The sequence below is a fragment of the Pseudophryne corroboree genome, chromosome 8, assembly GCF_028390025.1.
Source record: "Pseudophryne corroboree isolate aPseCor3 chromosome 8, aPseCor3.hap2, whole genome shotgun sequence".
NCBI lineage: Eukaryota > Metazoa > Chordata > Amphibia > Anura > Myobatrachidae > Pseudophryne > Pseudophryne corroboree.
Genome location: NC_086451.1, coordinates 450,012,256 through 450,038,635, shown reverse-complemented (window position 1 = coordinate 450,038,635; position 26,380 = coordinate 450,012,256). Strand labels below are relative to the sequence as shown.

The following is a 26,380-nucleotide window of genomic DNA, read 5'->3' as shown; positions in this document are numbered from 1 at the left end:
TATTGCCATTACAAAGATTGTTGCGTGGATTAAATCCTTATGAGCAGCCGTCTAATATAGCAGAAAACAGAACGACCTGCGGGTAGATAATTTGTGGAACATTAATAGGGGAATAGAATAGCTACAGAGGATGAGCTGGATGGACTAAGTCAGAGGTTGCCAAAACGCGGTCCTCAAGGCATCCTAATGGTCCAGGTTTTAAGTATATCCACGCTTGGCCACAGGTGACTTGGGTGTGGTATAGAAGATCAACAGTAGGTAGACAGAAAATAGGTCAACACCAATTGGGTGACATGCATTAGATTGACAGGTACAAAATGTCGACAGAGAAAAGGACGACAGTTCTCAAGGTCGACAGATAAAAAAATGGTCAAAACGGTCAACATGACAATGGTCAACAAACAAATGGTCGACACCGTTTTTGGGGTGAAATCTTCTATGTTTCATCATATGTGACTGCCATCAGTACAAACGTGTTCGCTCGCCACACTTTGGGCAATTCCCAGTCGTAGTCCACATGGATAGTAAATCAAGTAAATGTTCAGAAAACATGTAAAACCCTCAAAAATGTGTCGACCATTTGCATGTCGACCTTTTGAACCTGTTGACCTACTGCATGTCGTCCTATGGACTGTCGACCCAGACACTGTCTATCATCCGGATACCAGGTGAATTAATTACCACCTCAGTCAACTTGATTTAACCCTCTGTGCTGAGCCATGGTTATCTATGAAACAAGGACCGTTAGGGCACCTTGGGCAGGTGCAATGTCCGATGGTTTGGCCAATGTTGTGCTGATATTGGGTCTTTGAACGCACATCAGCGGATTCCCGCCACAGCCGGTGGTCAATAGGACGCCCAATGCCCGCAGCATCAGCATAAAGACATGGTAGCGGTTGCAGCTAAAGACGCAGCCACTACTGCAACTTGGGCCACCTCTGAATCACCACCATAATGGCCTGCATGAGTGAGACCTCCTAACATATTTCAATAGCAAAGCATTACACACATTTTAAAGTGTATGTTGGTAAATTGCAGTAAAAGCAGCCATTGATTTTTGGATTGCACCAAGATTCATGAAAATGCAGCCTATCAGTCTTTACTGACATCAATGAGGCCTGGCATACCTCTAGCCTCATTGAGTTCGCTATATCCTTGTGAAGTTTGTAAAATAAGAATTTACTTACCGATAATTCTATTTCTCGGAGTCCGTAGTGGATGCTGGGGTTCCTGAAAGGACCATGGGGAATAGCGGCTCCGCAGGAGACAGGGCACAAAAGTAAAGCTTTTACAGGTCAGGTGGTGTGTACTGGCTCCTCCCCCTATGACCCTCCTCCAGACTCCAGTTAGGTACTGTGCCCGGACGAGCGTACACAATAAGGGAGGATTTTGAATCCCGGGTAAGACTCATACCAGCCACACCAATCACACCGTACAACTTGTGATCTAAACCCAGTTAACAGTATGATAACAGAGGAGCCTCTGAAAGATGGCTTCCTAAACAATAACCCGAATTAGTTAACAATAACTATGTACAAGTATTGCAGATAATCCGCACTTGGGATGGGCGCCCAGCATCCACTACGGACTCCGAGAAATAGAATTATCGGTAAGTAAATTCTTATTTTCTCTATCGTCCTAAGTGGATGCTGGGGTTCCTGAAAGGACCATGGGGATTATACCAAAGCTCCCAAACGGGCGGGAGAGTGCGGATGACTCTGCAGCACCGAATGAGAGAACTCCAGGTCCTCCTTTGCCAGGGTATCAAATTTGTAAAATTTTACAAACGTGTTCTCCCCTGACCACGTAGCTGCTCGGCAGAGTTGTAATGCCGAGACCCCTCGGGCAGCCGCCCAAGATGAGCCCACCTTCCTTGTGGAATGGGCCTTAACAGATTTAGGCTGTAGCAGGCCTGCCACAGAATGTACAAGTTGAATTTTGTTCCAAATCCAACGAGCAATCGACTGCTTAGAAGCAGGTGCACCCAACTTGTTGGGTGCATACAGTATAAACAGCGAGTCAGATTTTCTGACTCCAGCCGTCCTTTAAATGTATATTTTTAAGGCTCTGACAACGTTCAACAACTTGGAGTCCTTCAAGTCGTTTGTAGCCGCAGGCACTCCAATAGGCTGGTTCAGGTGAAACGCTGATACCACCTTAGGGAGAAGATGCGGACGCGTCCGCAACTCTGCCCTATGTCGAATGGAAAATTAAATAAGGGCTTTTATAAGATAAAGCCGCCAGTTCAGATACTCTCCCGGCCGAAGCCAGGGCCAGTAACATAGTCACTTTCCATGTGAGATATTTCAAATCCACATTCTTTAGTGGTTCAAACCAATTGGATTTGAGGAAATCTAAAACTACATTTAGATCCCACGGTGCCACCTTAGGCACCACAGGAGGCTGTATATGCAGTACTCCTTTGATAAAAATCTGGACCTCAGGGACTGAGGCCAATTCTTTTTGGAAGAATATTGATAGGGCCGAAATTTGAACCTTAATAGATCCCAATTTGAGACCCATAGACAAACCTGATTGCAGGAAATGTAGGAAACGACCCAGTTGAAATTCCTCCATCGGAGCATTCCGCTGGTCGCACCACTCAACATATTTTCGCCAAATACGGTGATAATGCTTCGCGGTGACTTCCTTCCTTGCCTTTATCAAGGTAGGAATGACTTCTTCTGGAATGCCTTTTCCTTTTAGGATCTGGCATTCAAACGCCATGCCGTCAAACGCAGCCGCGGTAAGTCTTGAAAAAGACAGGGACCCTGCTGCAGCAGGTCCCTTCTCAGAGGTAGAGGCCACGGATCGTCCGTGACCATCTCTTGAAGTTCCGGGTACCAAGTCCTTCTTGGCCGATCCGGAGCCACTAGTCTTACTCCTCTTTGCCGTATAATCCTCAATACCTTTGGTATGAGAGGCAGAGGAGGAACACATATATCGACTGGTACACCCAAGGTGTTACCAGCGCGTCCACAGCTATTGCCTGCGGATCTCTTGACCTGGCGCAATACCTGTCCAGTGTTTTGTTGAGGCGAGACGCCATCATGTCCACCATTGGTTTTACCCAACGGTTTAATAGCATGTGGAAAACTTCTGGATGAAGTCCCCACTCTCCCGGGTGAAGGTCGTGTCTGCTGAGGAAGTCTGCTTCCCAGTTGTCCACGCCCCGGATGAATACTGCTGACAGTGCTATCACGTGATTCTCCGCCCAGCGAAGGATCCTGGCAGCTTCTGCCATTGCCCTCCTGCTTCTTGTGCCGCCCTGTCTGTTTACATGGGCGACTGTCGTGATGTTGTCCGACTGGATCAACACCGGTCTTCCTTGAAGCAGAGGTTCCGCCTGGCTTAGAGCATTGTAGATTGCTCTTAGTTCCAGAATGCTTATGTGAAGAGACTTTTTCAGGCTCGACCACACTCCCTGGAAATTTCTTCCCTGTGTGACTGCTCCCCAGCCTCTCAGGCTGGCATCCGTGGTCACCAGGATCCAATCCTGTATGCCGAATCTGCGGCCCTCCAATAGATGAGCCTCCTACAATCACCACAGAAGGGATACCCTTGTCCTCGGCGACAGGGTTATCCGCAGGTGCATCTGAAGATGCGACCCTGACCATTTGTCCAACAGATCCCTTTGCATGGAATCTGCCGAAAGGGATTGCTTCGTAAGAAGCTACCATTTTTTCCCAGGACTCTTGTGCATTGATGTACAGACACCTTTCCTGGTTTTAGGAGGTTCCTGACCAGGTCAGATAACTCCTTGGCTTTTTCCTCGGGAAGAAAAATCTTTTTCTGAACTGTGTCCAGAATCATCCCCAGGAACAGCAGACGAGTTGTCGGCATTAATTGGGATTTTGGAATATTCAGAATCCATCCGTGCTGCTTTAGCACCTCTTGAGATAGTGCTAAACCCATCTCTAGCTGTTCTCTGGACCTTGCCCTTATTAGGAGATCGTCCAAGTATGGGATAATTAATACGCCTTTTCTTCGAAGAAGAAATATTATCTCGGCCATTACCTTTGTAAAGACCCGAGGTGCCGTGGACAAACCAAACGGCAGCGTCTGAAACTGATAGTGACAGTTTTGTACAACGAACCTGAGGTACCCCTGGTGTGAGGGGTAAATTGGAACGTGGAGATACGCATCCTTGATGTCCAAGGATACCATAAAGTCCCCTTCTTCCAGGTTCGCTATCACTGCTCTGAGTGACTCCATCTTGAACTTGAACTTCTTTATGTACAGGTTCAAGGACTTCAGATTTAGAATAGGCCTTACCGAACCATCCGGCTTCGGTACCACAAATAAAGTGGAATAATACCCCTTCCCTTGTTGTAGAAGAGGTACCTTGACTATCACCTGCTGCTAATACAGCTTGTGAATGGCTTCCAAAACCGTCTCCCTTTCGGAGGGGGACGTTGGTAAAGCAGACTTCAGGAAACGGCGAGGTGGCTCTGTCTCTAATTCCAACCCGTACCCCTGAGATATTATCTGCAGGATCCAGGGATCTACCTGCGAGTGAGCCCACTGCGCGCTGTAATTCTTGAGACGACCGCCTACCGCCCCCGAGTCCGCTTGCGAAGCCCCAGCGTCATGCTGAGGCTTTTGTAGAAGCCGGGGAGGGCTTCTGTTCCTGGGAAGGAGCTGCCTGTTGCTGTCTCTTCCCTCGTCCTCTGCCTCGTGGCAGATATGACTAGCCCTTTGCTCTCTTATTTTTGAAGGAACGAAAAGGCTGCGGTTGAAAAGTCGGTGCCTTTTTCTGTTGGGAAGTGACTTGAGGTAGAAAGGTGGATTTCCCGGCCGTAGCCGTGGCCACCCAATCCGATAGACCGACCCCAAATAACCCCTCTACGCATCGCCTGTCCACTGTCGTGTCCATAAAGCTCTTCTGGCCGAAATGGACATAGCACTTACCCGTGATGCCAGTGTGCAGATATCTCTCTGTGCATCACGCATATAAAGAAATGCATCCTTTATTTGTTCTAACGACAGTAAAATATTGTCCCTGTCAGGGTATCAATATTTTCGATCAGGGACTCTGACCAAACTACCCCAGCACTGCACATCCAGGCAGTCGCAATAGCTGGTCGTAGTATAACACCTGCATGTGTGTATATACCTTTTTGGATATTTTCCATCCTCCTATCTGATGGATCTTTAAGTGCGGCCGTCTCAGGAGAGGGTAACGCCACTTGTTTTGATAAGCGTGTTAGCGCTTTGTCCACCCTAGGAGGTGTTTCCCAGCGCTCCCTAACCTCTGGCGGGAAAGGGTATAAAGCCAATAACTTCTTGGAAATTAGCAGTTTTTTTATCGGGGGCACCCCACGCTTCATCACACACGTCATTTAATTCTTCTGATTCGGGAAAAACTACTGGTAGTTTTTTCACACCCCACATAATACCCTGTTTAGTGGTACCTGTAGTATCAGCTAAATGTAACATCTCCTTTATTGCCAAAATCATATAACGTGTGGCCCTTCTGGAAAATACGGTTGATTCGTCACCTTCACCACCGGAATCAGTGCCTGTGTCTGGGTCTGTGTCGACCGACTGAGGCAAAAGGCGTTTTACAGCCCCTGACGGTGTTTGAGGCGCCTGGACAGGCACTAATTGAGTGTCCGGCCGCCTCATGTCGGCAAACGACTGCTTAAGCGAGTTGATGCTATCCCGTAATTCCACAAATAAGGCATCCCTTCTGGTGTCGACCCCCTAGGAGGTGACATCCTCATATTTGGCAATTGCTCCGCCTCCACACCAATAACGTCCTCATACATGTCGACACACACGTACCGACACACAGCAGACACACAGGGAATGCTCTATACGAAGACAGGACCCACTAGCCCTTTGGGGAGACAGAGGGAGAGTCTGCCAGCACACACCAAAAAGCGCTATATATGACAGGGATAGCCTTATGATTAAGTGCTCCCTTATAGCTGCTTTTATATTAATATATTGCCATTTATTATGCCCCCCCTCTCTGTTATACCCTGTTTCTGTAGTGCAGTGCAGGGGAGAGACCTGGGAGCCTTCCTGACCAGCGGAGCTGTGACAGAAAATGGCGCCGTGTGCTGAGGAGATAGGCCCCGCCCCTTTTTCGGCGGGCTCGTCTCCCGCTATTTAGTACATTTAGGCAGGGGTTAAATATCTCCATATAGCCTCCGGAGGCTATATGTGAGGTATTTTTAGCCAAAATAGGTAATCATTTGCCTCCCAGGGCGCCCCCCTCCCAGCGCCCTGCACCCTCAGTGACTGCCGTGTGAAGTGTGCTGAGAGGAAAATGGCGCACAGCTGCAGTGCTGTGCGCTACCTTTAGAAGACTGCAGGAGTCTTCAGCCGCCGATTCTGGACCTTTTCTTGCTTCAGCATCTGTGAGGGGGCCGGCGGCGCGGCTCCGGTGACCATCCAGGCTGTACCTGTGATCGTCCCTCTGGAGCTTCATGTCCAGTAGCCAAGAAGCCAATCCATCCTGCACGCAGGTGAGTTCACTTCTTCTCCCCTCTGTCCCTCGTTGCAGTGATCCTGTTGCCAGCAGGAATCACTGTAAAATAAAAAACCTAAGCTAAACTCTCTAAGCAGCTCTTTATGAGAGCCACCTAGAATTGCACCCTTCTCGGCCGGGCACAAAAATCTAACTGGAGTCTGGAGGAGGGTCATAGGGGGAGGAGCCAGTACACACCACCTGACCTGTAAAAGCTTTACTTTTGTGCCCTGTCTCCTGCGGAGCCGCTATTCCCCATGGTCCTTTCAGGAACCCCAGCATCCACTTAGGACGATAGAGAAATATTATTCCAGTCTACAACATGGCTGCCAGGACTGTGAATCACTCTGCAGAAAACACTGAAACCTATTTTGTTTAAAAAGCTGCTAAAGATTTATAGCTGAAAAAAGGTCAAAAAGCCCTAACAGATACATTTTAATGACTGGTGGAGGGCTGGCAGCTTTCAGCCTGGGGGAAGTGAGTGGTGAGACAGCACAAGCTGTATGTTTGTAATAATAAGCATTTACCGAAAGCAATAAGGAATTAGCCATGATCATTTGGTGGCTGTATCCCCAGACTTTGCAAGCCAGTCCAAGTTACTCAGGGACAGATAAATGACCTGTTGGTAAATGATCATGGTCCCATCCTCACCCAAACTGACATGGTATAGAAGTACGGACTTGATTAATGATAGGTCAGTATCTACCTGGAGGATAGTCCTGGATATAGGCAATAAGATAAGGCCATGCATCTAGTAAAGGTTGCAGGAAGTCTACCAGGCATAAGTAAGCACACTTGTTTATTGAGATGTTGTTTGAATAGAGGAACACTATGGGGGGGGGGGGGGAGAGGGGGGGGGGGGGTTGTTTAAAGCTTGGAGACAGAGAGAGTGGAGAGAGCTAAAGAACCAGTTAATCAGTGTCTAAGTCTCATGAGTGCGTTTAAATAATGACAGTGGAGCTGATTGGTTGGCTAGTGTGGTATCTCTCTATGCATTGATAATTGATCATTCTGGTGGAGACCCCATTATTTCCAAAGATATATGAAGCCTCATGTGACTGTACTCCAGGTCACAGAGACTGCAGGTCAGTGAGAGCGTTTGATAGTGGCTGCGGTGTAATAAGTGTGGCCGCTACTGGAAGGGCGAGCGATAGAGGGAATAAAACAATATTTACATACCCAGTGCTAATGTGTGTGCGGATAGGGTGATTGGAGAATATGTGACCAGATGTGATAAAACTCCTGACCAAGGATGTAACAACCACTGGAGCAGCCAGTACAGAATTCTGGGGGAACTTGGTACTACGTGTCCGTCCACACTGGAGGAACCTGTTCACATGTACAGCGGATCCCTGTTTAGGCTTTCAGTTTCACTGTGAATTTGAATGCCCTAAAGGGGCTCCACCGCGCATATGCTGGTCCAATTGGATGCACAGAACAACAGAGGAGGAAACGGAGTATGTGGGCAATTTGAAGCTGTAATGAAATACTCATTGCTGTCCCCTCCTTAGGCCAGCAATCGCAAAAAGACAATTGCATATTTTTGTCCTAGGTTTAAAGATTCCCCAACCCACCAATCTGCTCCCAGACATTACAGATAGTTTTCAGTGATCTACAGATCATTTTTAGCAAATACAGATCTGACAATCTTGAAACTCATCAGTTTAGTAGAAACGATCTGCTGATTGTTACCATACACTAGCAATCTACAGCCCCAATAGATCTGTGAAATCCAAGATGTTGAACAACCTGATTTGACAATCCCAATCACTTTTTATTTGGAATCCGTGATCCTCATACATTGCAGATTTATTCTACAAAACACCAAATTGCCCCAGTTGATCGCTGATGTATGGGGGCCTTTACTCCAAAGGACAGGTAATTGCAACGTAAATCCCTATTCCCACTTTGGTGAAACTACAAGATCCCTGGTAACAGTAAGTTTTGAAGTGTGTAATAAAGGTCAAGGGTATTATATCTTTATATTTTACCTATACTTAATAAGGCACAACTTATTTACAATGCACAATGTATAGCTCTCTGTATAGCTTTATTATTGTAATAGCTTTATTGCAGGCTTGGCTTCCAGTAACTCGGTCGCTGCTGTCTCCACATGTGGCTGCTTCAGGAGTTGCAAAGTGGTTGAAAATAAAAAAACAATCAGCAAAGTTGTAAATTCTTTTAAGCCAGACGTTCTCCGGGCTAAGTGTGTATGAAATCTATAGGAATAATGAGATAATGAAGAGCAGTGAATACAACATCTGGGACAATCAGACACATAGATATAAAATAAGAATTTACTCACCGGTAATTCTATTTCTCGTAGTCCGTAGTGGATGCTGGAAACTCCGAAAGGACCATGGGGAATAGCGGGCTCCGAAGGAGGCTGGGCACTCTAAGAAAGATTTATGACTACCTGGTGTGCACTGGCTCCTCCCACTATGACCCTCCTCCAAGCCTCAGTTAGGACACTGTGCCCGGACGAGCTGACATAATAAGGAAGGATTTTGAATCCCGGGTAAGACTCATACCAGCCACACCAATCACACCGTACAACTCGTGATACTATATCCAGTTTGACAGTATGAAAACAACTGAGCCTCTCAACAGATGGCTCAACAATAACCCTTTAGGTAACCATAACTATTTACAAGCATTGCAGACAATCCGCACTTGGGATGGGCGCCCAGCATCCACTACGGACTACGAGAAATAGAATTACCGGTGAGTAAATTCTTATTTTCTCTGACGTCCTAGTGGATGCTGGGAACTCCGAAAGGACCATGGGGATTATACCAGAGCTCCCAAACGGGCGGGAGAGTGCGGATGACTCTGCAGCACCGAATGAGAGAACTCCAGGTCCTCCTTAGCCAGGGTATCAAATTTGTAGAATTTTGCAAACGTGTTTGCCCCTGACCAAGTAGCTGCTCGGCAAAGTTGTAAAGCCGAGACCCCTCGGGCAGCCGCCCAAGATGAGCCCACCTTCCTTGTGGAATGGGCATTGACAGATTTTGGCTGTGGCAGGCCTGCCACAGGATGTGCAAGCTGAATTGTACTACAAATCCAACGAGCAATAGTCTGCTTAGAAGCAGGAGCACCCAGCTTGTTGGGTGCATACAGAATAAACAGCGAGTCAGATTTTCTGACTCCAGCCGTCCTGGAAACATATATTTTCAGGGCCCTGACAACGTCTAGCAACTTGGAGTCCTCCAAGTCCTTAGTAGCCGCAGGCACCACAATAGGCTGGTTCAGGTGAAACGCTGACACCACCTTAGGGAGAAACTGGGGACGAGTCCTCAATTCTGCCCTATCCATATGGAAAATCAGATAAGGGCTTTTACATGATAAAGCCGCCAATTCTGATACTTGCCTGGCCGAAGCCAAGGCCAATAACATGACCACTTTCCACGTGAGATATTTCAGATCCACGGTTTTTAGTGGCTCAAACCAATGTGATTTTAAGAAACTCAACACCACGTTGAGATCCCAAGGTGCCACAGGAGGCACAAACGGGGGCTGAATATGCAGCACTCCTTTTACAAATGTCTGAACTTCAGGTACTGAAGCTAATTCTTTTTGAAAGAAAATCGACAGAGCCGAGATCTGTACTTTAATGGAGCCTAGTTTTAGTCCCATATTCACTCCTGCTTGCAGGAAATGCAGAAATCGACCTAGTTGAAATTCCTCTGTTGGGGCCTTTTCGGCCTCACACCATGCAATATATTTCCGCCATATGCGGTGATAATGATTTGCCGTAACATCTTTCCTGGCTTTAATAAGCGTAGGAATGACTTCCTCCGGAATGCCCTTTTCCTTCAGGATCCGGCGTTCAACCGCCATGCCGTCAAACGCAGCCGCGGTAAGTCTTGGAACAGACAGGGCCCCTGCTGTAGCAGGTCTTGTCTGAGCGGCAGAGGCCACGGGTCCTCTGATATCATCTCTTGAAGTTCCGGGTACCACGCTCGTCTTGGCCAATCCGGAACCACGAGAATTGTTTTTACTCCTCGCTTTCTTATTATTCTCAATACCTTTGGTATGAGAGGCAGAGGAGGGAACACATAAACTGACTGGTACACCCACGGTGTCACTAGAGCGTCCACAGCTATCGCCTGAGGGTCTCTTGACCTGGCGCAATAACTCTCTATTTTTTTGTTTAGGCGGGACGCCATCATGTCCACCTGTGGCCGATCCCACTGATCTACAATCATTTGGAAGACTTCTGGATGAAGTCCCCACTCTCCCGGGTGGAGGTCGTGCCTGCTGAGGAAGTCTGCTTCCCAGTTGTCCACTCCCAGAATGAACACTGCTGACAGTGCTAGCACATGATTTTCCGCCCATCGGAGAATTCTTGTGGCTTCTGCCATTGCCATCCTGCTTCTTGTGCCGCCCTGTCGATTTACATGGGCGACTGCCGTGATGTTGTCTGACTGGATCAGCACCGGCTGGTGTAGGAGCATTGTAAATGGCCCTTAGTTCCAGAATATTTATGTGTAAGGAAGTCTCTCCTGACTTGACCATAGTCCTTGGAAGTTTCTTCCCCGTGTGACTGCCCCCCAGCCTCGAAGGCTGGCATCCGTGGTCACCAGGACCTAGTCCTGTATGCCGAATCTGCGGCCCTCTAGAAGATGAGCACTCTGCAGCCACCACAGTAGAGACACCCTGGTTCTTGGAGACAGGGTTATTAAGCAATGCATCTGAAGATGCGATCCGGACCATTTGTCCAACAGGTCCCACTGAAAAATTCTGGCATGGAACCTGCCGAAGGGAATTGCTTCGTAAGAAGCTACCATCTTTCCCAGGACCCGCGTGCAGTGATGCACCGATACCTGTTTTGGTTTCAGGAGGTCTCTGACTAGAGATGACAACTCCCTGGCTTTCTCCTCCGGGAGAAACACTTTTTTCTGGACTGTATCCAGAATCATACCCAGGAACAGTAGACGTGTCGTCGGAACCAGCTGTGACTTTGGGATATTCAGAATCCAGCCGTGCTGGTGCAGCACTTCCTGAGATAGTGCTACTCCCACCAACAACTGTTCCTTGGACCTCGCCTTTATTAGGAGATCGTCCAAGTACGGGATAATTAAAACTCCTTTTTTTCGAAGGAGCATCATCATTTCCGCCATAACCTTGGTAAATACCCTCGGTGCCGTGGACAGTCCAAACGGCAGCGTCTGGAATTGGTAATGGCAATCCTGTACCACAAATCTGAGGTACTCCTGGTGAGGATGGGGACATGCAAGTAAGCATCCTTGATGTCCAGGGATACCATGTAATCCCCCTCGTCCAGGCTTGCAATAACCGCCCTGAGCGATTCCATCTTGAACTTGAATTTTTTTATGTATGTGTTCAAGGATTTCAAATTTACAATGGGTCTCACCGAACCGTCCGGTTTCGGCACCACAAATAGTGTGGAATAGTAACCCCGGCCCTGTTGAAGTAGGGGTACCTTGATTATCACCTGCTGGGAATACAGCTTGTGAATTGCCGTTAGCACCGCCTCCCTGTCTGAGGGAGCAATCGGCAAGGCAGATTTTAGGAACCGGTGGGGTGGAGACGCCTCGAATTCCAGTTTGTATCCCTGAGATACTATTTGAAGGATCCAGGGATCCACCTGTGAGCGAGCCCACTGATCGCTGAAATTCTTGAGGCGGCCCCCCACCGTACCTGGCTCCGCCTGTGGAGCCCCACCGTCATGCGGTGGACTTGGAAGACGAAGCGGGGGAGGACTTTTGCTCCTGGGAACCTGCTGTTTGTTGCAGCCTTTTTCCCCTACCTCTGCCTCTGGACAGAAAAGACCCGCCTTTTCCACGCTTGTTTTTCTGGGTCCGAAAGGACTGAACCTGATAAAACGGCGCCTTCTTAGGCTGTGAGGGGACATGGGGTAAAAATGCTGACTTCCCAGACGTTGCTGTGGAAACTAGGTCCGAGAGACCATCCCCAAATAATTCCTCACCCTTATAAGGCAAAACTTCCATGTGCCTTTTAGAATCTGCATCTCCTGTCCACTGGTGAGTCCATAAGCCTCTCCTAGCAGAAATGGACAATGCACTTACTTTAGATGCCAGCCGGCAGATTTCCCTCTGTGCATCTCTCATATATAAGACTGAGTCTTTGATATGGTCTATGGTTAGCAGAATCGTGTCTCTGTCTAGTGTGTCAATATTTTCTGACAGTTTATCTGACCACGCAGCGGCAGCACTGCACATCCATGCTGACGCAATAGCTGGTCTAAGTATAATGCCTGAGTGTGTATATACAGACTTCAGGATAGCCTCCTGCTTTCTATCAGCAGGTTCCTTAAGGGCGGCCGTATCCGGAGACGGTAGTGCCACCTTTTTAGACAAACGTGTGAGCGCTTTATCCACCCTAGGAGGTGTTTCCCAACGTGACCTATCCTCTGGCGGGAAAGGGAACGCCATTAGTACCTTCTTAGGAATTACCAATTTCTTATCAGGGAAAGCCCACGCTTCTTCACACACTTCATTTAATTCATCTGATGGGGAAAAACTACGGGTAGTTTTTTCTCCCCAAACATTTTAGATTTTTTTTAGTGGTACCTGGATGTATATCAGAAATGTGTAACACCTCTTTCATTGCCTCAATCATGCAGTGAATGGCCTTAGTGGGCATTAGATTAGACTCATCGTCGTCGACACTGGTGTCAGTATCAGTGTCGACATCTGCATCTGCAAACTGAGGTAGCGGGCGTTTTAGAGCCCCTGACGACCTTTGAGACACCTGGACAGGCACGAGCTGAGAACCCGGCTGTCCCACATTTGGCATGTCGTCAAATTTCTTATGTAAGGAGTCTATACGTGCACTCATCTCTTTCCATAAGCTCATCCACTCAGGTGTCTGCCCCGCAGGGGGTGACATCCCTTCTAAAGGCATCTGCTCCGCCTCCACATCATTATCCTCATCAAACATGTCGACACAGCTGTACCGACACACCGCACACACACAGGGAATGCTCTAACAGAGGACAGGACCCACAAAAGCCCTTTGGGGGGACAGAGTGAGAGTATGCCAGCACACACCAGAGCGCTATATAATGCAGGGACTAACTGAGTTATGTCCCCTATAGCTGCTTTTACTATAAAAATGTATACTGCGCCTAAATTTAGTGCCCCCCCTCTCTTTTTTACCCTTTTCTGTAGTGTAGTCTGCAGGGAAGAGCCAGGGAGCTTCCTTCCAGCGGAGCTGTGAGGGAAAAATGGCGCCAGTGTGCTGAGGGAGATAGCTCCGCCCCTTTTCCGCGGACTATTCTCCCGCTTTTTCCTATATTCTGGCAGGGGTATTTTCCACATATATAGCCTCTGGGGCTATATATTGTGGTATTTTTGCCAGCCAAGGTGTTTTTATTGCTTCTCAGGGCGCCCCCCCCCCAGCGCCCTGCACCCTCAGTGACCGGAGTGTGAAGTGTGTATGAGGAGCAATGGCGCACAGCTGCAGTGCTGTGCGCTACCTTGGTGAAGACTGATGTCTTCTGCCGCCGATTTTCCGGACCTCTTCTTGCTTCTGGCTCTGTAAGGGGGACGGCGGCGCGGCTCCGGGACCGAACACCAAGGCTGGGCCTGCGGTCGATCCCTCTGGAGCTAATGGTGTCAGTAGCCTAAGAAGCCCAAGCTGGCTGCAAGCAGGCAGGTTCGCTTCTTCTCCCCTTAGTCCCTCGCTGCAGTGAGCCTGTTGCCAGCAGGTCTCACTGAAAATAAAAAACCTAATTCTATACTTTCTTTCTAAAGGCTCAGGAGAGCCCCTAGTGTGCATCCAACCTCGGCCGGGCACAAAATCTAACTAACTGAGGCTTGGAGGAGGGTCATAGTGGGAGGAGCCAGTGCACACCAGGTAGTCATAAATCTTTCTTAGAGTGCCCAGCCTCCTTCGGAGCCCGCTATTCCCCATGGTCTTTTCGGAGTTCCCAGCATCCACTAGGACGTCAGAGAAATATACTGTAGTGACTGTGAGAAAGGGACAGCATGCTGGGATGATTACTTTTTACATGGGGAACACTTAACAAACTTTTTGCCCTTTTAATAATATTCTGCACTGGTCCTCTTTGTTCCCCATAACCCTCTCTCTAAAGTTCTCTGCAGTGATTTGGGTTCATAAATTCCCATGAATCCCTTACATGATGCTGTTGGGTACAGAGGGCCCGTTTCTGATTTGGAAGTACTGTAACTTTGTGTCTGGACCAAACCGTATTACATGCAATGGGAGTAAATACATTTACATATTTTACATGCAGGGTAAATACTGGCTGATTTTGCATGTAGCCCACGCATGTTAGATGGTTTTATTATTACTCTGCAACTTAGATTTCAGTTTGGACACCCTCTACCCAAACCTAACTCTCTCTGCACATGTTACATCTGCCCCACCTGCAGTGCAGCATGTTTTTGCCCAGATGCACAGTTGCTTGCTGTTTTTTCTTTACTACTTCCAAATCTGAATCAAGCCCAGATTGTATAAACATATGCCCGCTACAGTATCTTATGTATCAAGCGTTTCCCACACATCATAGAGTGCAAGCTCAGTTGGGCAGAGCCATATTTACTTTGTTTCATTATCTTAGTGTACAGAGCTGCATAATGTCAGCTATTTATAACTAAAAATATAATAATAATAATAAGCACTTAATAATAATAATACTGGATATAGCACAGAGCCTGGTCACTCTCCGCACTGCAATTTTAAACAGATCAATAAAAACAAATGTTAATGTAAAACAAGATCACATAAATATGGGTTATTAAAATCAAAATGAAAAATATAATCTGAATGAGAAAGATGAGGAGTAAATATGAAAAATACAAAGTGACCCACATTGCCCGGCTTTAGCCAATCTACCCCAACGTTGGCCCAAAAACTCAATATTGAAAATCATAAAGTTCTATGATTTTCTAAATAAACATGTGCAAATCTTTAGAGGTGTGGCTATATTTATTATATTTACATTTAGCAATGACCAGCCCACAATGACCAGCATGTTATAGATACTTAGAGAGAGATTTATCACAGCTTGGAAAGAGAGACAAGTGGAGAGAGATAAAGTATCAGCCAATCAGATCCTAACTGCCATGTTACAGGCTGTGTTTGAAAAATGACAGGAGCTGATTGGTTGTTACTTTATCTCTCTCTCTGACAAATCTCTACCTTAATTACCAGCATATAAATTACCAACAATGACCATTAAATTATACAATACTCATTACCATCATATTGATCAACATTTTATATAAACCCCAAATGATCAGCTTATTAAACAGCAGGGACAGGCTGGAAAAGGTTACATTTTCCTACCAGCCAGTATCTTCTAGTCAGAAAGGCTGAGAGAGACAGATTATAATCATCTAGGATTTCATACAGAGACTGCAAAGTTCCAAATATTTAGGAACAATGGTTTATAATGGGAAAGGAGCACATTGCCAGGTTGGACATCATTTCTGTATTTGTTGAGTAAGACAGGGATGTACAAACTTTTATGACATAGAATCTACTTTTCTACTTCTGCCCAGTTATTATATACAGTCACCTATTACCATTACAGCACTTCCTGAAACACTGCGCCTTCATACGTCACATCCAGCCAGGACTATAGTGAGATATTCCAAGAGTGCAAAGACCAAAAGACACCTGCATTGTGTATATACCCCTATGATTCCTTCTATCGTTGTCCTCTTCTATTATCGAATTGCCACTTATTTCCCTTACTTTCCCAGTAAAGATTAAATATTATCTTATCAATACACATCAATGGAACAATTCTCTCTAGAAACTGAATGATATTTCTGAAATAAAAAATTAAGTGGAACTGCCTCTTTTTTCACCCCAGCCCACACTCCCATGTTTCAATAACATTTTGTGTTTCCACAGAAGACCTTGGAAGCCACATATATATCATCATTAACCTCTTTTGTATTTAGTTATGAAATCACCTCCTTTGTTTTCCCTAATAAAAAGTTTGAACAACTGCTGTAATATACAAAACGGTCATTACCCTCTGAGTAGTTCTATGGATGCTCCCAGGCTGTATCCTCCCCAATATTTAGAGCAAAAGAAAAATAAGAGTTAGGGTAAAACTTACCTTGGTTATCTCTTTTTCTTCAAGGTTCATGGCATCCACAGGGAAGAAGCTGGGTATGATGGTGGAAACCAGGATCAGGGCACCAAACAGTTAAGCTTTTTGCTCCTAAGATGCACTGGTCCTTCTCCCCTTATACCCTACCCACAGCTCAGGCTCTTTAGTTTAGTTAACATGCCCAAACAGGAGCTGGAGAGAAGAAAGAACGGAACACACAGAAAACACACTCTCACAACCAGGAGACGGGAACTGGTGACCGAGAAGATTAACTCTTTGACGCTAGATGCCACAGGGTGAGAGTCCTGTGATGCTATGAACCTCAATGAAAAAAATAAAGGTAAGCTTTACCATAATTCTTATTTTCTTCATCAGGGATCATAGCCATCCACAGGGAAGAGGCTGGGATGTCCCAAAGCAGTAGAAATAGGAAGGGGGTGCTCATAAGCTTAGAGGAGAACGCTGCGTCCAAAAGAGGCATCTTGAGAAGTAAAGGTATCAAAGGCATAGAACCTAGGAAACATGTGGACAGAAGACCATGTGACTGCCTTGCATAGCTGTTCCGCAGACACACTGACAGGCTGCCCACGAAGGTCCCACAGATCGAGTAGAGTGAGCAGAGACTGTATCCGGTACAGGGATATTAGTCTGTGTGTAAGACATGCAAAGCCATCTGGCAAAATCGGTTTGTTAGCTGGCCAGCCCTGCTTGTGGAATCCATAGAGGACAAAGAGGGAATCCGTTTTTCTGATGGATCTAGTATGGTCCACATACATGCAAAGAGCACAGCAAAGCCGGCTTCCGCGCTCGGAGCATGGCGTGAACGACCGGATTGGAGAAACCTTTAGCTCTTAAGAGGAATGACTCAAGAGACATACAGTCATAGACAGCCGAGCTAGGTTCAGGTGTAAACAAGGACCCTGAGAGAACAGGTCTGGTCTTAGGGGGAAGTGGAAAGGGAAAGTCTATTGACAGACTCTGGAGATCCGTGAATCAACTGTGCCTGGGCCAGGCCGGAGCTATTAAGATCACGGTGCCCTATTTCTACTTGAATTTGCGGCGCACTCTGACAAAGGAGAAAATCCGGAGAGAAGAGGTACACCAGATTGAAAGCCCATTGGACTGCCAGTGCATCCATGAAGGCTGCTTCAGGGTCCCTTGTTCTGGACCTGTATATTGGAAGTTTGAAGTGGTGTCGTGAAGACATGAGGTCTACATCTGGAAGACCCCAGTTGTCCCAACAAAAACTGGACGACATCTGGATGTCTCTTGCGTGCACATTGTGATGACTGAGGAAGTCTGCCTCCCAGTTAAGGATCCCTGTGATGAATACCACAGAGATTGCTTGCAGATGGTGTTCGGTCTATTGAAGAATTTGCACCACTTCGTTCATTGCCGATACACTGTGGATGCCTTCCTGGTTATTGAGGTAGACCAGCGTTGTCTGACTGGACCTGGACAGGTCAACCCTGGAGAATATCCCGAGCCAGAGTGAGGGCCCTGTAGACAGCTCAAAGTTCTAGGATATTGATTGGTAAACTCCTTTTCGGCTATAGTCCAATGGACTTGAAAGGAGTGTTGCCTTGTGACCGCTCCCCACCCACAGAGGCTTGCATCTATGGTGAAAAGGACCCTATTTGGAATCCAGAAGGGACGACCCTTGCCCAGGTGGGAGGTTCTCAACCACCAGGAGAGAGATAGATGAACTTCTGGAGAAAGAACCATCGTCTGAGACTTGATTTGCTTGGGTAGGCCGTTCCACCTGGATAGGATCAGGAGACCAGGAGTGGAACTGAGCGTATTCCACCATGTCAAAGGTTGATGACATGGATTCAAATGTCTGTATCGCCAGGTGAATGAACACTCACTGTGGAGCAATCTGCGCACTCATAGTTGGAGTAACGAAATCTTGTTTGCTGACAGGAAAATCCTTTGCGTGTGAGCATCTAGAAGAGCTCTTAGATGTACCATCCTCTGGGAGGGGATTAGGGAATACTTTTTCCAAATGATTAGCCATCAGTGTCTTTGTAGGAAGTCTATTGTCACCTGAAGATGGCGGTGGAGGATCTCTGGAGAGTGCACCAGAATCAACAAGTTGTCCATGTAAAAGGGAGAATCCCGATTCCATGACGACGAAGCTAAGCCGCCATGACTGCCATGATCTTGGTAAAGAGGCAGTCATGGCGGCTGTAGAAAGTCCAAAAGGCAGTGCCTGAAATTAGAAATGCTGGTGTAGGACAGCAAATCGAAGGTATAAATGATGAGTGGGTACTATAGGTACATGTAGGTAAGTGTCCTGGATGTCCAGAGACACTATAAAGTCCCCAGGCTGCACAGCCAGGACAATATATATAGCAGAGTGTTTCCATACAAAACCTGGGTACAAATTGAGTATAGGTCGATGGAATCTGTTGGGTTTCTGAACTAAGAAGAGAATGGAATAAAAGCTCTTCCCCTGTTGTGATGATGAGACCGGGATTATTACCCCTTAATGCAGTAAAGAGTGAATGGCCTCTTTAAGAGCATGGGCTTTGTCCAGGTCTGATGGAGGACTTGTGTAAAGGGGTCGTCTCAGAAAGGAGAGGGCGTACCCGTGAAAGACCACTTCTTGCACTCATGCATCTGTTGTGGTCTGATGCCAGGATTGTGCATGAGGCTGAAAGTTAATCTTCGGGATTGGTAGCTGGATATCTGGTAGCCCAGGCCTGCTTGGTTCTGGGTTTAGAGGCCTTTGTGGCATGTGACTGTCAAGGAAAGGACTGACACTTAGCCTTGCCCTGGGGACGAAAGGACTGAAATGACGAAGCCCAAGGCCTTGAAGTGGATGCTGAGGACTGAAGAGCCGTCTTAGAGTCTGCCAGGGTAGTGACAAAATTGTTCAACTCTGGGCCAAAAAGGACTTCCCCCTGTATAAGGGAGTGCTTCCAGAGCCTTTTTAGAATCCGAGTCAGCTTTCCATGAGTGAAGTCAAAGAATGCGGCGGGTTACCATCGAAGTAGTTGAAGCCTTGGAAGCCAGAAGTGCAGTATCTACTGCCAAGTACCCAATATAAAAAGCTGCATCTCTGATGTTCGCGATGTAGGTCAGATATGTCTGAGGAGCGTCCTGGGGAAGAGAACTTTACAGGGCATCAGCTGAGCTTAGGGCGAGAAACAGCTCCTGAAAAGAGAATATATAGATTTGAGACAAGTGTCCATCTGCCTATTTGTCACCTCCTTTAAGGAACATACGGTAGGGATAGGTAAAGTTGAGCTTTTGACTAGACGTGTCATGTGGGAATCCCCTGCTGGGGGATTTGTCCACTTCGCACAATCAGCTGCCAAAACGGGATAAAACGAAACCAGCCGTTTAGGGACATGGAACTTTTTGTTCAGAGTCTTCCATGCTTCACTCATACCTTCAGTGAAGTGAGTGAGGAAATTTGGCCACCATAAGGGATCGGTATGGCATCCCGGGGTACGGGATGCCGGCTGTCACTATACCGGAAGCGCCATCCCAGCCGCCAGAATGCTAGTAGAGGGGCGAGTGTATTGAGGCCCCTTGCGCGCTCGCCATGCTGCGGGCACAGTGGCTCGCTTCACTCGCCACAGGTTCTATTCTCCCGAGAGAATCATCTACCTCGCTGGTATTTCGGCAGTGGGTGTTAGACGCCGGGGTCCGCTCGTCGGTGCGGCCCGGCGCCTAGCAACCAGGGACGCCGTGCGCGTACAGCCGCCGGCTCCCTGGCAACGCTAGACGCCGGGCGCACGGAGCCGCACGGACCCTAGCAACGGGGACGCCACTGACGGACCGCGTTCCCCGTTGCTGGGTTCATTTAAATTAATAGGATATCTGTTTCCTGGCCATGCAGCTAGGCAGCTGTATGGCATCTAATCCAATCAGCCTCTAAACAGCTGATTGGAGGACTCCCTGTTAAATACACTTCCTGGGCTTCTCACAGACGCCGGTAATAGCTTCGTGCATGCTGTATCTGTTTGCTGAGAGTGTTTCCAGTCCTGCTGTATCCGGTCGTTCCTGTTCTCAGTTGTCCTGTACTCGGAAGTCGTCATCTGTTCCTGGAGTCCTGACTGAGCACCTTTGAACATCCAGTGGTGTTCGTGAGTCACGGCGTAGCCGTGTGTTGCGGCTTGGGCCGCTTTATTATTTATTATTTGTGTTTCGGAGCTTTGGCGGAGGATTCCGCTCCCACAGATCCACTCTGGTATCCAGCGGTGCTGGGTAGGAGTAACGGACTAGTGGATTTTGGTTGTCCTTTTCCCTGGCGGGTTTCCACACATACCTCAGGTTTAGTCAGTTAGCTTGTAGCCCCTGGCCTGGTTGTTTAGTCAGAGGGCCCCTTGTTATCACCCTGACTAGGATTTCCCTTTGTCTCCCATTAAGACCTGAGGGGGCATCGGAGTTGGGCAGACATAATCCGCCCTTCAAACGCGGCTGCCATGGGCTCAAGCAACCATAGTCTCGCAGGGGATTTCTGACAGCACGGGCGAGACAACTGAGTTAGGGCGCCAGGGGCTACTTTCTATTCCCGCTCCCTTCCCCAGCATTACGTTCCAGTGCTCCGGTCCTTGCAATAGGACCTCCTCAGACCAGAGTGCTGGAATCATAACATTATTACCGGCCACACCAAAACTTAAAATTAAACAGGGTTTGATTTTTTCCCTTATTCAGTTTTGTAAGATTTATCTGCCTCATGAATCCCACTGGTTTAGGGCCAAATCCTGGCCAGCTCCTAGTTAGCCAGATTCAAGAACTTACTCAGATGGTTCAGGATCTTTCCCTTCGGGTGAAGTCGCAGGAAGATATTTTACGAACTTCCCCGAGGGTAGTCCCTGAACCAAAAATGCACTTGCCTGACCGTTTTTCTGGTGATAGGAAGGAGTTTTTTAATTTTAAAGAGTCCTGTAAACTTTATTTTCGTTTAAGACCAATCTCCTCAGGTACTGAATCTCAGCGGGTCGGAATTATTATTTCTTTGCTCCAGGGGGATCCCCAGACCTGGGCTTTTGGTTTAAAAGCAGAGGATTCGGCATTGTTGTCAGTAGACGCCTTTCTGGGGTCTTTAGGGCTTTTGTATGATGACCCTGATAGAGAGGCATCCGCCGAGAGTCAGTTACGCGCTCTCAGACAAGGTAGAAATCCTGCAGAGGTTTATTGTACAGAGTTTCGCCGTTGGTCGAACGACTGTGGCTGGAATGACCCAGCCCTGCGCAGTCAGTTTCGCCTCGGCTTATCTGAGTCTATAAAAGACAGTCTCCTTCAGTATCCCGCTCCTGAGACTCTCGATAAACTCATGGAGCTTTCTATTAAGATTGATCGTCGTCTCAGAGAGCGGAGGGCTGAAAAAGGAGCACCTGTCAGGTCTACTCCATGTATATTTTCCATTCCTGAGGACATAGAGGAGCCCATGCAGATGGGTCTCTCCCGGCTGTCTCCAGAAGAAAGAGCCAGAAGGCAAAACTCTGGTCTTTGTTTGTACTGTGGGGGTAAGGGACATTTTGCCCGTAATTGTCCGAACAAGTCGGGAAACGCCTCGACCAAGTGAATTGTGAGGGGGTTCACTTTGGTCTGCAGCTTATCTCCTCGAATAACTCCCTTTTAGCCCCAGCTAAAGTTTCCTTTGGCAGCCTCAGTTCTTCGGTGTCGGCTTTTGTTGACAGTGGAGCTGCAGGGAACTTTATGGACTTAACGTGGGCCAAGGCCTTAGGTATTCCTCAGTTAGCCTTGGGTAGGTGTATCACCATGCATGGTTTAGATGGGAGTCCCTTGTCCAATGGGGTTATTTCCCTCTGTACACCCCCTGTACTACTTACGGTAGGAGCTCTTCATTCCGAAAAGATTGAGTTTTTCCTTACCCATTGCCCAGCAGTTCCAGTGGTTCTGGGTCACCCTTGGCTGGCCTTTCATAATCCCATCATTGATTGGCAGTCGGGGGAGATCTCACAATGGGGTACCATCTGTAATAAGGAATGTATTACGTTTCCCGTCAGAATAGCTGCTGCCATTCCCGAACCCATTCCCGTGGAATACCAGGACTTTGTTGATGTATTTTCCAAGGGCAATGCGGACATTCTGCCTCCCCATCGGCCTTATGATTGTGCTATTGAGCTAATTCCTGGTGCCACATTGCCAAAGGGAAGGTTATATGCATTGTCCGGGCCAGAAACTGCGGCCATGAATGAGTATGTTAAGGAGAGCCTAGGGAAAGGATTTATCAGGCCATCTAAATCCCCTTTAAGTGCAGGCTTCTTTTTTGTGGAGAAGAAAGATGGATCACTCAGACCTTGCATTGACTTTAGAGCCCTGAATAAGATCTCAGTTAAAAATACTTACCCTCTGCCGCTGATTTCTGTCCTCTTTGATCAGCTGCGTTCGGCTGTGATTTTTTTCTAAAATTGACCTGAGGGGAGCGTATAACCTCATCCGAATCAAGTCGGGAGATGAGTGGAAGACGGCGTTCAGTACTCAGTCGGGTCACTACGAGTATCTGGTGATGCCGTTCGGCTTGTCTAACGCTCCGGCAGTTTTCCAGGATCTCATTAACGATGTGCTCCGTGATTTTCTAGGAAGATTCGTGGTCGTTTACTTAGACGATATCCTGATCTATTCTGACTCTATTGAACAACATGTTACCCAGGTGCGTCAGGTTCTTCAAAAATTACGTGAAAATCACCTATATGCCAAGCTGGAGAAGTGTGAGTTTCATGTCACGGAGGTATCCTTTTTAGGGTACATTATTTCCCCTCTGGGATTCTGTATGGAACCTAAGAAGCTCCAAGCCATCCTTAGTTGGGCGCAACCCACCAACTTAAAAGCAATTCAGCGCTTTTTAGGGTTTGCAAATTATTATAGAAGATTTATTCATTCTTTTTCCGACCTGGTTGCTCCCATTGTGGCACTGACTAAGAAGGGAGCGGATCCTACCAACTGGTCACGTGAAGCTGAGTTATCCTTTCAGGCCTTGAAACAAGCTTTTGTCTCAGCCCCAGTCCTCAGACATCCCAACCCAGAATTGCCCTTCATTGTTGAGGTTGATGCCTCGGAGGTTGGAGTGGGGGCTATCCTATCTCAGAAGGATCCGGACTCTCTAGAACTACATCCTTGTGCCTTTATGTCCAGGAAATTCTCATCCGCTGAATCCAACTACGATGTTGGTAACCGGGAGTTACTGGCTATAAAATGGGCTTTCGAGGAGTGGAGGCATTGGCTTGAGGGAGCAACACATACCATTTCAGTATTGACTGACCACAAAAATCTTCAGTACATCGAATCAGCTAAGCGGCTGAATGCCCGGCAGGCTCGTTGGGCTTTATTTTTTACTTGTTTCAAGTTTATTATCACCTTTAGGCCAGGTTCCAAGAATACCAAGGCGGATGCCCTGTCACGCAGTTTTCTTCCAGTTCATAATAACAGTCCTGTTACTCCCATACTTCCGTCTTCAGTCATTTGGGCAGGCCTCACACAAGATTTATTTACCCAGTTAAAGCAGCTTCAACATCAAGCTCCTGGAAATACTCCTGCTGGTCGTCTTTACGTCCCTGAGTTTTTGAGAGCTACTGTTTTGACTGAGTTTCATGATAGCAAAGTTGCCGGGCATCCGGGGATCTCTAAGACTTTGGAATTAGTCTCCCGCTCAGTATGGCGGCCTGGTCTTTCTAAAGACGTTAAGGAGTTTGTTTTTTCTTGTCAGGTCTGTGCACAGCATAAGGTTCCCCGTTCCTTGCCTATCGGGCAACTTATGCCCTTAAATGTTCCTCTCAGGCCATGGTCTCATATTTCCATGGATTTTGTGGTAGACCTCCCTCTGTCTGCCGGATTCCGAGTCATATGGGTGGTAGTGGACCGTTTTAGCAAGATGGCCCATTTCATTGCTCTTCCCCGACTGCCATCTGCCCAGGGATTGGCAGTTTTGTTTCTCCGCCATGTTTTCAGACTTCATGGGTTGCCCACTGATATTGTTTCTGATCGGGGTCCACAATTCATTGCACAATTCTGGAAGTCTTTTTGTGCCTCATTAAAGATGAAATTGTCTTTAACGTCCGGCTACCATCCCCAATCCAACGGGCAGACCGAGCGAGTTAATCAATCATTAAAACAGTATTTGCGTTTGTACTCAGCCAAACTCCAGAATGATTGGTCCGAGTTTCTTCCTTTGGCGGAGTTTGCTTACAACAATTCTTGTCATTCCTCCACTAATGTGTCTCCATTCTTTTCAGTTTTTGGTTTTCACCCCAGAGCTAATTCTTTTTTTCAACATTCCTCTGTTTCCTCGCTAACCTTAACCTCTCATCTCGGACTCATTTGGAAAAAAGTGCACCTTGCTCTCAGAAAAGCGGCATTTCGTGAGAAAAAATTTTCTGACAGGCTCCGGCGTCCTTGCACTTTTAAGGTGGGAGATAGGGTATGGTTGTCGACTCGTAACATTAAACTTCGACAAACCTCAGCTAGATTGGGCCCCAAATTTATTGGACCATTTCATATTATTAAAAAAATCAATCCAGTTGCTTTCCGGTTACGTTTACCAAGAGCTCTCCGGATCGGAAATACGTTCCATTGCTCCCTGTTGAAACCATACGTTTCTTCCAGTAGATTTCCTCGGAAGATCTCTCAGGGGAAATCACCAGTAGATGTACAGGGTCATCAGGAGTTCTTGGTGGAGAAGGTTCTCGATTCCAAATTGTCCCGGGGTCGGCTTTATTTTCTGGTGCACTGGAGAGGCTATGGTCCAGAGGAAAGGTCTTGGGTCCTGGATAAGGATCTCCATGCCCCGAGGCTCAAGAGGGCATTTTTTCGTGAATTTTCTTGGAAACCTGGCTTTAGGGGTTCCTTGACCCCTCCTCAAGGGGGGGTACTGTTAGGCGCCGGGGTCCGCTCGTCGGTGCGGCCCGGCGCCTAGCAAACAGGGACGCCGTGCGGGTACAGCCGCCGGCTCCCTGGCAACGCTAGACGCCGGGCGCACGGAGCCGCACGGACCCTAGCAACGGGGACGCCACTGACGGACCGCGTTCCCCGTTGCTGGGTTCATTTAAATTAATAGGATATCTGTTTCCTGGCCATGCAGCTAGGCAGCTGTATGGCATCTAATCCAATCAGCCTCTAAACAGCTGATTGGAGGACTCCCTGTTAAATACACTTCCTGGGCTTCTCACAGACGCCGGTAATAGCTTCCTGCATGCTGTATCTGTTTGCTGAGAGTGTTTCCAGTCCTGCTGTATCCGGTCGTTCCTGTTCTCAGTTGTCCTGTACTCGGAAGTCGTCATCTGTTCCTGGAGTCCTGACTGAGCACCTTTGAACATCCAGTGGTGTTCGTGAGTCACGGCGTAGCCGTGTGTTGCGGCTTGGGCCGCTTTATTATTTATTATTTGTGTTTCGGAGCTTTTGCGGAGGATTCCGCTCCCACAGATCCACTCTGGTATCCAGCGGTGCTGGGTAGGAGTAACGGACTAGTGGATTTTGGTTGTCCTTTTCCCTGGCGGGTTTCCGCACATACCTCAGGTTTAGTCAGTTAGCTTGTAGCCCCTGGCCTGGTTGTTTAGTCAGAGGGCCCCTTGTTATCACCCTGTCTCGGATTTCCCTTTGTCTCCCATTAAGACCTGAGGGGGCATCGGAGTTGGGCAGACATAATCCGCCCTTCAAACGCGGCTGCCATGGGCTCAAGCAACCATAGTCTCGCAGGGGATTTCTGACAGCACGGGCGAGACAACGGAGTTAGGGCGCCAGGGGCTACTTTCTATTCCCGCTCCCTTCCCCAGCATTACGTTCCAGTGCTCCGGTCCTTGCAATAGGACCTCCTCAGACCAGAGTGCTGGAATCATAACAGTGGGATT

General features: G+C 47.6%; 1 protein-coding gene across 1 annotated transcript in view; it reads right to left on the bottom strand.

Moving 5' to 3' along the window:
* Positions 1–6,778: 6,778 nt before the first annotated feature.
* Positions 6,779–26,380, bottom strand: part of LOC134949572 (H-2 class II histocompatibility antigen, E-S beta chain-like) — a 195,317-nt gene continuing 175,715 nt past the window's right edge. Inside the window, exon 6 of the mRNA XM_063938230.1 lies at positions 6,779–8,697. Within this exon, the coding sequence (XP_063794300.1) occupies positions 8,681–8,697 (17 nt within the window). The 3' untranslated portion in view covers positions 6,779–8,680. The remainder of the gene's footprint in view (positions 8,698–26,380) is intronic.